The sequence below is a fragment of the Callorhinchus milii genome, unplaced genomic scaffold (genome assembly GCF_018977255.1).
Source record: "Callorhinchus milii isolate IMCB2004 unplaced genomic scaffold, IMCB_Cmil_1.0 Scaffold7, whole genome shotgun sequence".
NCBI classification, from domain to species: domain Eukaryota; kingdom Metazoa; phylum Chordata; class Chondrichthyes; order Chimaeriformes; family Callorhinchidae; genus Callorhinchus; species Callorhinchus milii.
This window is the reverse complement of record NW_024704748.1, coordinates 23,244,706-23,258,097: the sequence shown is the minus strand read 5'-3', so window position 1 is coordinate 23,258,097 and position 13,392 is coordinate 23,244,706. Positions and strand designations below refer to the sequence as shown.

Below are 13,392 nucleotides of genomic sequence, written 5' to 3'. Positions count from 1 at the left end.
TTGAATGTTGGCTCCATCACTGACACAGTTGGTACTGTAACTCAGCAAGAAAATGTAGCAATCATTTCTCAAAAATATTATGATGAAAATATTGGAGCATAAACAAGCATCAGTAATAGCAAATCGAAGAAAAATAGTCTGTACACAGTCTGAGTATCGTTGTTTAGGGATATTGTGCTTTTTTAGTTTAGGTATGGGTTATTATGTTAATTTGAGATTATTTATGTACAATTTTAAAAATTGAAACTTGTGAAACGCTATTTAATGACAGAATCTTGATGTGAGCTTTTTAAAGCTATTTGTACATAAGTAAAACTTTGGAAATATTTACAAACCTATTGAATGTATAAAAGCAATCAGAACGTTTACAGTTGCAACTATAGTAACCACATATCACCTTTCTCAGTCATGCGATGCTCAAATATAAATCAGATATGCCATCATTGAACAAGGCTGAAGCACCTTGTCACTTTAAGATGTTTATACTATTGTACGGCTATTCTGACCAAGTTAGATTCTTCACAAATGCTTTATATTAGGTCTGTTCTGAACCAAATCCTTCTATTTTCCTCCTGTCATCTACAATTTGACTGATGTGAATGGATCAATGAGGCTTATTGTTTCAAAATACCCGTTTACTTCTTTAGCCACTGTACTATTTAGATAAGCGTTAATCATTTCTCATATAATCTTTAGAGTGCAACTGCTAATTATACTTGAGATTTAATATCTGGGAATTAGTTCATTCTCCTTTTAAATAAAATGCATGAATTCACCAATTACAAAGTTTGCAAATGGAGATTTCTCATCACCTGTTAAAGGACCTTGATATAACTATGAATTAGTTCAATGTGCTTTGCATCAACTGTTTTGTTTCATTTTAAGCGTGAAAATTAAAATGAATCATGTTGTTAGATTTAATTGCAGGTGTTTTTAATTTGTTGGTGAATTTCTACCAGAATCCTCTCCGCACTTATTTTTATAAAATGCTTGGGTAAATTACAGCGTTCAATTCAGTCTAATAGCGATGCCTGAGGACTAATAAGGAATACTGATTTTTGCCCCCTCTGACATAGAAAAAAGTATTTTAATAGAAAATAGGTCTTGCATTCAAAAACCCAACTATCCAAGCTACTACCATCCAGAGCAATTTTCAGCTTGTTTCATACATATTTTACATGAATAGGTACCTTCAGAACACGAATTGATGAACGAGAGTGGTAATCAGACTTGAGCGGAAATCCACATGAATGCATTTTCTTTAGAGTTGCAACAGAAATTAGTTGCATACGTTTAACCTTAGTGTAACACGGCCATAAATATACATGTTTTATAGAAAATATTACATTTGTTAAAGGTTTTTTTTGATGATTGTCTGTCTCTATTCTGAATGTGTTGTGGTATTAAGGTCAGCTTCAGAAGATCTAGCCCTTTACAATCTCTTGTGACTGATGGGATTAACTAAATCATAGAGTAGCTTTTGTGTTGCATGCTAGATTTACTGGCTTTATTCCATGGTGTGTTCATGTATTTGCTGTAGTAAAAAAGTTGCTTTGTACACCTCAATCAATCACAGTTATTTCCTATGTTGAATGATGACACACTGTGTTATGATTGTACCATTAGTACCGTGCAACATTATAATTTAACCATTTTAACTTTTTATTTTTCCCTTTGCAAATGCGAGACAGGTACAGGTGGAGTCCTGTAGCTCAGTGGTTAGAGCACTCGCTTTGCAAGTGAGAGACCTGAATTCAATTCCAGGCAGAGCGAAACCTTGGGCAAGTTTCCTTACTCCACACGCCTGATAATAATCCCTCCAAAAAACCAAAAACAATAATAAATTGGTCATTTTCAATCTACGACTGTTTGTGGGACATTGCTGTGCGCAATTGGCTGCCGCGTTCGCCCACAAATATACAGTCAATTCACTTTACAGTGTGTTCTGTGAAGCGCTTTGGGACGTCCTCCTGACGTGAAAAGCGCTATATCAAATGCAACGATTATTATTATTATTATTACAGTACATCACATTAGTGGACATAACATTACATTATTATTTCAATATAACTTAGAAATGACAGGCATTTGACAATTGTTCCCTTATGACCGGCCTATGGATGATTCTATTGGTTTTGTACTACTGTTTGTTGTGTTCACCCCAAGGAGTGGGGAAAGGGTAGCGATTTTCATCATCATCCTTGCGTTTGATATAGCGTTTGGACTCCAGACAATTTGTGGGAATGCTGTGCTAGCTATTTCTGGCAGTAGGAATGTATTGCTTAGAAGGAAGACATCTTTTAAATATCTTTCAGTGTTGATAGGGAGACTCGGGACTTTTTGGAAATTAGGAAGAGCTGACAGGTTCATGTTCTCAAGTTTTTTTTTCTGGCTGTGTGGGAGGGAGTCTAATTTTGGTTGTTCTCCTTCCTCTGTCTTAGGAGGTGAGTGTCTTGTTTCCTGTGAGGATGATTTGATCTCCAGCGTTGGGAGATTCAGTTCAGTTCTTGTCAGTCTTAATTAGTTAGTGGCTCTCTGGAAGCTTGCTTGAGCTGTCATGATGATGATGCTTTTGTTTATATCTGTTATGTATACCCTTGATAGCAGTAGAACAGTAGTCATTATGAATGCCCAAAAGCTGGGAGGAAGGTCCTTGGGAAGCTTGTCCTTAAGATTTTACTTTCGTCTTGAGTTGGGGGAAGGGGAGAGAAGAGATACCACGTGTTTCTCGACAAGTCTGCAGGTGGAATATTGTGCGTTGTCTAACTGTGAACAAGTGTTTGACTAGCAAGCAGTTGAGGAAATGGAAACTGTTGTTCCCGTGCTTTATATCTTGCTTTCATCCAGCATTTTTAGTGAGGAGAGGAGGAAGACTTGTGGCCTTCGATGTTGAAAACCTTTCCTGAACGAGTTTTGTTCCTAGTTGTGACTATTTTGAAAGTTCCTGCAGGATTCAAACCTCACAATTTTATACATACACAGGTATTAATCATCCACACATCGGTCTAGTGCATACTCTTTAAAAAGAGTCATAATAATTGAGATCCAGTACATATTTATATTATACTATTTTCGGAAAACAGACCACAATTTGGATTTCACAGCTTATTTTGTTTAATGCTGACAATAGTTCCAAGGAACAGGAGATGACATTCAGTAGAGTTTGGGTAGAGAGAGCATTATGTTAGTGAAGCATCCACACTATAATTTGTGAGTTAGTTATGTAAAGTTATATTTATTTTTGCATGCTTGGAGCTGGCAGACAACCACTTAGGTGCAACTAAGACCACAGGCTGCTGTCAAGATGGAGCTTCATGATGATGGGACATTGCCATGGCTCCTAACATTGTATGCAATTGAGTCAGCAGTGATGTGTTAATAATTTAGAAATTTATGTTCGTGCTTTTTAAACCAACTTGAAATGATTTTTTCTCATCCTTTGGGATTCTCTCAAAAATGAGCACACATTGAACTATCAATGTATTCATGTTTTATTGCAAACTCGCCAAACGTGAATATTTCCTATATATTAGATATCTTGGGATTATAGCTGCTTCTGATCATTTGATTTTAAAAAACACTCAGGTTTTAATATGTTGCAACAAGATTGTTTATTTTTGAAAAGGCACATGCTTTATTAGTGTTTTTAATATTTTAGATTTGGATAGATTTTTTTCTACAGTGTAAGAGAATTATTTCTGGAACACCTTAATGTTCCAACACTTATTATGATAACATGAACCTACAGCCATAAATCATCTTCATTAATTTTTGCTTGTTGAAACAAAAAACTTGTTGAAACTAAGTTTCTGTGTGGCTGTGTGTTTGAAAGACAGTAAAACTTCAGACGGATATCAAGTAGATCAACGTAAATAGGTCTTGCAACGATTGAGAAAATTGTCCATTGATCCAAGTATAAATTCAAGGAATATTTAAACATGCAAAAGGTTTGAACACAAGGATCAAAAATGCAAGGCTAAATTCCCGTAGATTTTAAAATCAAGTGATAGTTGCTTTATTAGAAAGATCACAATTTGTGAATACATAGGGAACCGATGGATAAAAATTGGGTTCAGTGTTATGTGCATCGCCTTTGGAGATGTTCGGCAATTAATGGGATTTACCATTATAGTTGCGGTAGTCAAAGACACCAAAGAAGGATTTTACTATTATTTTCAGCTATTTGGTATTTTGCACCATTGGTCCCCAGTGAAGGAGTTCGGAGTTCAGATTAAAAGAGATGTTTCCAGTGGATTATGTAATTGATGGAGCATTGTCAAATGGAAAGGTAACATTGATTTTGTGATTTCAACAATAATAACGCATCACTTCCTTTTTGCTCCAGGGCAATTTTGTTGCTTGCATGACCGCAATCCTCAGGCAGATGGAGGATTATCATTATGCCCATTTAATCAAGACCTTTGGGAAAATACGATCAGATGTTGTGGTAAGTAGAACAATTGGCTAATTTTGTTCCAGCGATTACAATATTTATACATTTGTTTTCCATAAATGACTGACTTGGAATATTGAACAGGTGCACAACTCGATTTCAGCTATTGCAAACACTGTCTCGAATGTTAAAACTTCTTCTTTATGTTGTACTGTCTTTGTTAATTTGAAAAAATAGTCTAAGTCACTTAGCTCCAATGAAACTGTTGTTTAGACTTTATAGTATTGTGTGTGTATATCAGCTTGGTTCAGTTGGTAACATTCCTGCTTCTGGATCAGAAGATTGTGAGAGTTCAGGCCCCTACATTGTCACGTAAGTTTGTAACTCAGGCTGACACTTTGGTACTGAGGGATTGCTTCATCTTCAAAGATGCATCTTTTCAAGATGCTAAACTGTCCAGCTGTCCTCCAGATTCTTTGATCGTTCACCTGGTCACACATCATTTCACAGCCCTTTGTGCAAGATTGGCCTTACTCAGAGTGCAATCCTGAAACATTCCACTGAAATTACTGACCACTGAAACACCTTGACCAGAGTTTAGGGATTTATTCCAGCGTACACATTTTATTCTTCCGGTGGCAATCCAGATCTTGTGGGTTAAGTCTCGAGTGTAACAAAGTATCCAACAAATGCACAAGGTCAGTACAAATTAATTGAATTTCAGACACAAAGTGAAGAAAAGTCTAGTAATACTAATAATCCTTGTATTTGATATAGCATTTTATCATGTCAATGAAACATCTCAATAATAATAATAATAATCCTTGCATTTGATATAGCGCTTTTCACGTCGGGAGGACGTCCCAAAGCGCTTCACAGAACACACTGTAAAGTGAATTAACTGTATATTTGTGGGCGAACGCGGCAGCCAATTGCGCACAGCAATGTCCCACAAACAGTCGTAGATTGAAAATGACCAATTTTTTTTATTATTTTTTTATTTTTTTATCAAAGCACTTCATAGAATTTATGTGAAGTGATAAATGAAATGTAGCATCAATTTGACATTGTGTGCCACACTCCTACAACATAAAAACAAAACACATTCTTATTAAGATCCTTGTTATAATTCCAGAAACACTGTAAACATGACACACAACGACCTACGTCAGCATACAAAAATACTAGGAAATCAATGAGCCATAAAATAATTCATTTTTCAGGAATACGCCACTTTTCTATTAGCATTTATGAAATGAGTTTCTGTTCATAAATATGCTCCATCAAAACCAGTCCCTAAAATAATAGGATTATGTGTAAAACCATTATTCAATAAAATGAAAGTATCAACACCAGAAACAAATGGTAAATTCAGTCACTTGTCTTAATTTGAAAGCTCTAATTATGAGGATTAAATTGGAAGGAGATGATTCTTTCAAAAAATATATGAATAACTTCATCAAATAATAAAATTACTTGAAAAAGGCATCAAGATACCTCATCTATTTGTGAATTTATCAGTTTATATTGCGAAGGAGTGACCTTTTCTGGAAAAAAACAATGACAATCTACATGTTTTCTCCCTGGTTTAGGACTTTCTGATGGAGACATTCATCATGTTCAAAGATCTCATTGGAAAAAATGTCTATCCTGCTGACTGGGTTATAATGAACATGATGCAAAATAAGTAAGTATTGAGAAAAGCACTGAACCCTTACTGGAATGATTGCATTCTGGGTTTGATCTAAAATCGCACTGTTGCCTGGAAACAACAACTGCTCATGGAATACCAGTGTCTCAATAGGCTCTTTCATATAAATGATTTTAGCATTGGCCTTAAAATTGTCTACAAGATCATATGGGCTGGTATTCTCATATACTGTCACAAAAAGGGTTTGTCGAACTGTCGCAAATCTAAGACTATGTAACTTATTTTTTGTTTGCTTTTTTATAGTTTCTCTTATTTTTAAACTGTTAAATGCACTCTGCTGTTGCAAATCGAATGACCTGCCTAATAAATTGCTGGTCTGTGTTAATCGTAGTATTAAATACTGGGGTGACATTTAAAACCTACTGTGTCATTTACCATCTTGCTGCAACCAAGTAATTCTGATGCAAGCAGTGCAGTGAATGTTGATCTTCAAGGCATTCATGTTGATTGTGGTTAGACCTCTGTGCATTGAATTCATTGTTAGTTGAGGAAGAAAATCATAAATTGAGACAGTTATATTGTGTTTATCTGACTGAAATGGATTGCAAATGAAAGTCAGTGAAAAGTAATTTGCATTTCTAGTGCTTTAAGAAGCCACTTAGTGTAGTCCCTGTGTGACAGTCAATGCAGAAATCTATCATCCAGAAGAAATGTGTTTCTAGCCAAAAATTGAGGTTACTTCTGAGATATAGTATAGTTGCATGAATATTTTAATTAGAAAGTTGCGTGTGGCAAAAAAATCCAGATCACGTGAAGCATCAGAAATGTGATTTGACTCAGTGTATTACTCAAACGTAAACTATCCAATGGTAAATTTACAAGCTCTTCAAGAAAGGACGCCTGTCACTGATGAAAGTGATGTATTTTAGTGCAAAGTTAAGCGGATATAAGAAATAAGTTGGAGCCTCACATTAAATAAATTCAACTAGAATAAACGCAGTAGCAAGGAAACAAAGGATATAAGAACAGTCCACTCATGAACACATATCCCCGCTCGTGCACATACACACACACATACACACACACTTCATCAGAACGTTTCTGATCACAATCGATTTGAAAACTGATTTTACTCCCTAACCAGAGAATACTGCAGGCAATTTGTGTACCCTGCTGAGATTTAATCACACCAACAGTCTTCTCTGAAGTTGTTCATCCCTTGTGGTATGTTCTCCATATCACTCTTATACTCCCTCAATGTTAATTTATGATTTCTGGATGAATTTCTTATTTATTCATGTTTTGAACTTAGCAACTGATCAAATTCAAGATTTGCTTTTTCTCAAAAATCCATTCAGTATTTCTTGGCCATTTGGCAACCATAGTTACCCTTCCCAATATCAAACAATCTACCAAAACAAAATGTTGATATAATGGAGAAAGTAAATCCTTTTCAATATACCGGGACAGTGGGACAAGAGGGGACAGGTTTAAGTTTGTGAAAGTTAATTGAAGAATAAATACCAGGAAGTATTTCTTTACACACAGGGTAATCAACAACTGGAACGCAATACCAGGAAGTGTGTTTGAGGCAAGGACATTTAGAACTCATTTAGAAGCATTGAATGATGATAGGATTGTTATTCTGGAAGGATGAAATTAATAAGGCTGAAGGACTGTCTTCATTTGAACCTCTTTATGATGTACTTCAAAATGAGTCTTTTGATCACACTGCAGCACATTTGGGATGTTGAAGTATTCTGGTTCAGATGCAACTGCTCACTATTTTATAAATTCTGGCAAAGTAACCCAATGTGCCTTATGCTAATGAAGGCTTTGCAAGTAGCCATGACAAGCATTTTGACTGGGGTCATTGACAGTGAAATTGAAAGTTAAGTTAGAAAAATATTGTATGAGTTTGTAATTATTGAGTAAAAATGTTAATTTTAGTGACAAATAATGGAGATTGGATTTCAAGGATGGAGAATCTAATTGATATAAATTACTGTATGAGAAATGTTGTTGACATGCAGGATATTACTGAGCCTACTCCTTGATAGAAATGTGTGCTATAGTTGCATGAAATATTGAACTAACTGGCATTTCTACAGCCTATTACAGTTTGATGTTTTTTCTGTTTTGTTTTTGATCATGTTTATCACAACCTTTCTCTGTCTGGCATTGCATCAGTGATGTTTTCCCCCAAGTGCTACATCTGTGAATTAAACTTTAAACAGGACATCTGCTCTCTTCATAAGCTTTGCACACATGGAAAACATTCTAAAGTAGGGCTGCATTGCTGCTTCAGAAGATTTGCCAACCAATTAATAATGAACCCTACACATCAAGAGAATTTTGTATCTAATTCAGAATCTCATGCAGAAGGTTTGCCTTCTCCATGTTTCTCCCCTAACTGTGAATCAGATTCTGCAGTTAACAAATCTTGTGATTAAGTGTGTAATGGTATCACTTAAACTTTGAGTCTTTGCATCCCAATTCTATTGCTAGATTTTTAATTCTGTCCTGCCCTATTCTGGGTTTACACAGTGCACTGATTAAACATGTCTAACATTTTAAATGAGATTGAAAAATGAAACCCAGAACATTAGGACACATCAAGACAGGATAGGTTGAGAGTTGCAAAGGGCAACATCAGGACAGACACCAGAATGTTTTAACCAGAAGATAATTTAAAAACTGGAACAGATTGTCAGGAAAGATGGTTGAGGCTAGGACATTGGATTCATTTTTTTTAAAAAAATGGTTGATGCTATGATGGCAAAACGGAAGGGTTAGTATCACAGAATCTTACAGCACAGAAGGAGGCCATTCAGCCCAACGTGCCTGTGCTGGTTCTTTAAAAGAGGTACCCAATTAGTCCCACTCCCCCGCTCTTTCTCCATAGTTTTGCAAATTTTTCTTTTTCAAGTATATTTCCAATTCTCTTTTGAAAGTTATTGTTGAATCTGCTTCCAGGCATTCTAGATCGTAACAACTCGCTGCGTAATAAGATTTCTCCACACCTTTCCTCTGGTCCTTTTGCCAGGTTCTCTGGTTCTGAAAATATGGAATTATCTGGCCAAAGGTGTCTTCATCCTAATCAATCTTGTGATCCTGTGACATTTCCTGATGTCCTCGTGGTTGATGGTTGTTTCAGTGAACAATGAGGTTCACATTGACCGTTCTGGAAATCAATATTAGAGAAAGACCAAATAAACTTTTTAGAAATTGCCATCAAAATAGAATGGTTCAATTTATTTTACATTTTACATTCTTCAAATGTGGAGACAAAAGTGAGCTAAGGGTACTACATATTTTATACTGCTTCGGTGTATAGCCCATTAAATCAGAAGTAAAAGGAGAAGGGAATCAAAACTCCTTCAGGATAGAAGAAAGTGGAAGTGGGGGAAAAGGAAAGGGGGGAAGATCTTGAAAGATGGAGTGAGAATGAAGATCTTGAAAACAGAACAAATATTGGGGATGAAAGAACACAAGTTGTGGAGAAGATGGAGGAGCAGAATATCAGACATTCGGAGAAGAAAGGAGAAAAAAATACATCTGTCTCGCTGATCTCTATCCATCAGTAATTGACAGTGTCATTGTGAGTGTTTTTAATCACTAAACAACCACTTTTTTTTATTTGAACTATTTTTGCAGGGTTAATTTCAGATATTTTTCAAAACTGAATACCTGACTGTAAGCCATTAACTATTCCACACTGCATTCCATATTTCCTGTCAACTGAGCATAATGATCAGTGTGAGCACTTAGGAATTGATTTCAGGGAAATCTTAATGACATAATTAATATGCACTTGTCAGTTTGTCCACGTGCCATGATTGTGTCTGTAAAGGAGTTTGATAACAACCAAAATATGTCACCTATATGCATAAAATTCAGTGAAGTGTTAGATTAATATAATCAATGAGTCGAGTTTGAATTTCACAGTGTTCTGACTATTGGAGCATTCAAAATCTATTTTTTATAAACTATTTTTTATCAGTAACTTCTGGAAGAGCAGTAATGCTTCTATATATTGGAAACTTGAACACATCATTTGGATTTACCTTGTCCACAGTTTGCAAATTCAAGATTGTTTTAATTCTGTTATTTACTGTTTTAATATATAGTATACCATAATTAACAACATTTGATTTACAAATGGAGCTGGTACCAATTCAAATTTATGTGGATGCCGTGATACTTTTTTCCATAGTTCCTCAGCATGTTACTGCAAGGTTTAATTTATTTGCTCAAAAATCACACTGTAGTTGCTTGATCTGTTTATTTTTAATGATATTGGTCTTCTCAATTATTTCTCCTAAATTCCTTTATTATACGCTTCAGTTTTGAAGCAATTCTTGTCAGTTTATCAGTAATTTTAGTAATATAGTTAAACTTGCATAAGTCCTATCTTTATAAATCGTATAATCGCCCAAGTCATCAGTCACCTGAGTCCCATTCAATTTCCTATCAAACCACTTAGATTTCTTTGCAGTACTCATATTATTCACCTCCTCATAACAACTTGTAACGGCGCTCCCGACACTTCATAACTCCCACTCTTTATTATTATATAACTGCTTATATAACTATTATTATATAACCGGCAGCTTTGAATCGCAGGAAATGACGTCCTCACAGGCAGGCATGTACACTTACCAGCCGGAGGCATTGCATCACGGGAAACGTAATCTTGATCTGTCAATGCGTGCAGAGAAGAATTTTCCCACGAATAAATGCGATGCTAACCTTGCCAGTAAGAGAGCGTGCCTCAACGGGTCAAGATATAGGGTCAAACCGACAAAATATACAGTCACTTCACTTTACAATATATCCTGTGAGGTGCTTCGGGACACCTCGAAGACGTGATAAGGTGCTATATCAAATGCAACGATTATTTTATTAATCACGGGAAATGTAGGCATGTCCCGTCACTGAATGCGCACTTACCGGCTGCATTAATTTATCCATGCGCACTGTCGATTGTTGATCAAATCGGATTTTATACAACTTATACAGTTTGTTTGCAACTCAGACTTCGCATAAGTCATATTAAGTGTAATGGTCCCAACCGATATATGACTTATGGCAGTTTTACTGCAATGAATTGCTATGCTTGTAGAAAAGTAGGTGAATTCCAATCTGTTCACAGCAGAGAGCTAGCTAACACCAACTGAGATTAAACTTGTTGTGGATATGGAAATGATATGGATAATGGGGTATCATGTAAAATGTAAATTAGCAAATGTAACCCAAAACTTCATCCATTAGGTTATACTGTCACTATATTATCATATTGTGACAGCTCTTCTGTCCCTGAATTTTTCTCTTTCTCTCTGACTTATCTATTCCTGACTTTCTGTGTCTGACTCTGAATTTTCATTTCTCAGAGTTTCTCCCTCCCTCCCTCTCTCTCTCTCTCTCTCCATCTTCCCCTTCTATAACCTTATACTCTACCTCTTAAAACTAATTGCTAAGCAATTGCGTACGTCATACTGCAGGTTCACACTTCACAGTTGAATTGCATGGGTGGATTATGTATTTGGGAACCTTGCAGACATGCCCACAACCAATTGTTTTTGGTGGCATCAAACTTCTGCATCAGAGTCTGATACGGATATTTTGTAAACCAATTTTCGTCAATCCATAACTACGGAGTACTTTAAATCTTGATGTTTAAAGGATTTACTGGAGAGTGTCATTTCTATGTATTTTGTAGGCTAACATCAACACTACAATAATAATAATAATCCTTGCATTTGATATAGTGCTTTTCACGTCTTCTAGGCGTCTCAAAGTAGCATTAAGAGATTGAAACATTATAGTTTCAATCTCTTTATGCCGATGGCTTTGATAGGGTTATATAATGATCCATATACGTATATATACAATTAATACACATTCAAATGGAAGGTTAGTAAGCTGCATGCTTTGTTTGCAGCCCATTGAACAGCATCATGTTGATCTAGCATTGCTAGGGCTATTCGTTGTTTGGGTTGCAAATCATTATTCAGTTTCACGAATTTCAGAAAATCTTGGTAATAATAATAATAATCCTTGCATTTGATATAGAGCTTTTCACGTCGGGAGGACTTCCCAAAGCGCTTCACAGAACACACTGTAAAGTGAATTGACTGTATATTTTTGGGCGACCGCGGCAGCCAATTGCGCACAGCAATGTCCCACAAACAGTCATAGATTGAAAATGACCAATTTATTATTGTTTTTGGTTTTGGAGGGATTATTATTAGGGCTGTGTGTGGAGTAAGGAAACTTGCCCAAGGTTTCGCCCTCTGCCTGGAATTGAACTCAGGTCTCTCACTTGCAAAGCGAGTGCTCTAACCACTGAGCTACAGGACTCCTGAGCTACAGGACTTGGTGTTTGATTCTTATTATTAATTTCATGGAAACATACAAGTTTAGAAAGGCAAGCCTCTCATAATTTAAAGCTCCAAATGCTAGAGTGATCTCTTTCACTCTCTGAACCCTTCCTGACACGTCAATGTATGTTTGAAAAGCTGATGCCCAACAATGCTGGTGATATTCCACTGCCACCTCAGGAATGATCTTCCAATGTTAGAATAATTATTTTCAACCTATGGTCAAATATTGAATTGGATGCTAGGGTCAAGAAAACAGATGTGTAGGATACAGAAATAAGGTCTGAAAACACGGCATTTCTATAATCATCTGAAAGCTATGCATCGCTTCCCTCCTTACAAAATCAGCATTATTAAAAACTAGCTACTGTAATGTACCCATGTTTTCAATGTGGGGAAAAGAAATTTAAACAGAAATACCCATTGATAATCTCATTGACATGCTTTTCATTTGTACGCGCAGTTGCCCTTTGCTTCAAGGTTGATAAATGAAAACCAATTTGCTGATAATTGCTTAAAAAAATTAAATGCCATTTAGGGTTTTATATAGTCTGAAATTATTACAGAATATTGCTGTTTCACAAATGCTCAAATAAAATTTATATTCTAACCAACAATCATATTGGCAACGAGAATGAGTTCTCTTTGAAATGTTTTTCTTAAATTATTTCTCTAGTTTAGGAGTTGCTCACATTCAAACATCCTTTTCATACACTTAAACTACTTGTCCTTGAGTTACAAAAAAATTACTAAATCTTGAAATATTCTTAAGAACTGGAAGTGAATTTTAATATAGATAAAACTAAATCTCATTGAAGTTAAATTTGCATTGTGGCAAAATTGTTTTCTTTTGTAGAGGCTTTCTAATGTTCTGTGGTTACACTTGATTGTGTTTGCCATTTGACTTGATCATTGTCACAATGCAATATTAATCCCTTAAACCATTTTTTGTTGTATAATTTATC

The 13,392-nt window shown here is 35.6% G+C and overlaps 1 protein-coding gene across 4 annotated transcripts in view; it reads left to right on the top strand.

Annotated features, from left to right (window-relative positions):
• dock1 (dedicator of cytokinesis 1) overlaps positions 1–13,392 on the top strand; it is a 237,010-nt gene that overhangs the window by 151,606 nt on the left and 72,012 nt on the right. For all 4 annotated transcript variants that reach the window (XM_042337074.1, XM_042337072.1, XM_042337073.1 and 1 more), the window contains 2 exons: positions 4,346–4,447; positions 5,986–6,080. In XM_042337074.1, the coding sequence (XP_042193008.1) occupies positions 4,346–4,447; positions 5,986–6,080 (197 nt within the window). The remainder of the gene's footprint in view (positions 1–4,345; positions 4,448–5,985; positions 6,081–13,392) is intronic.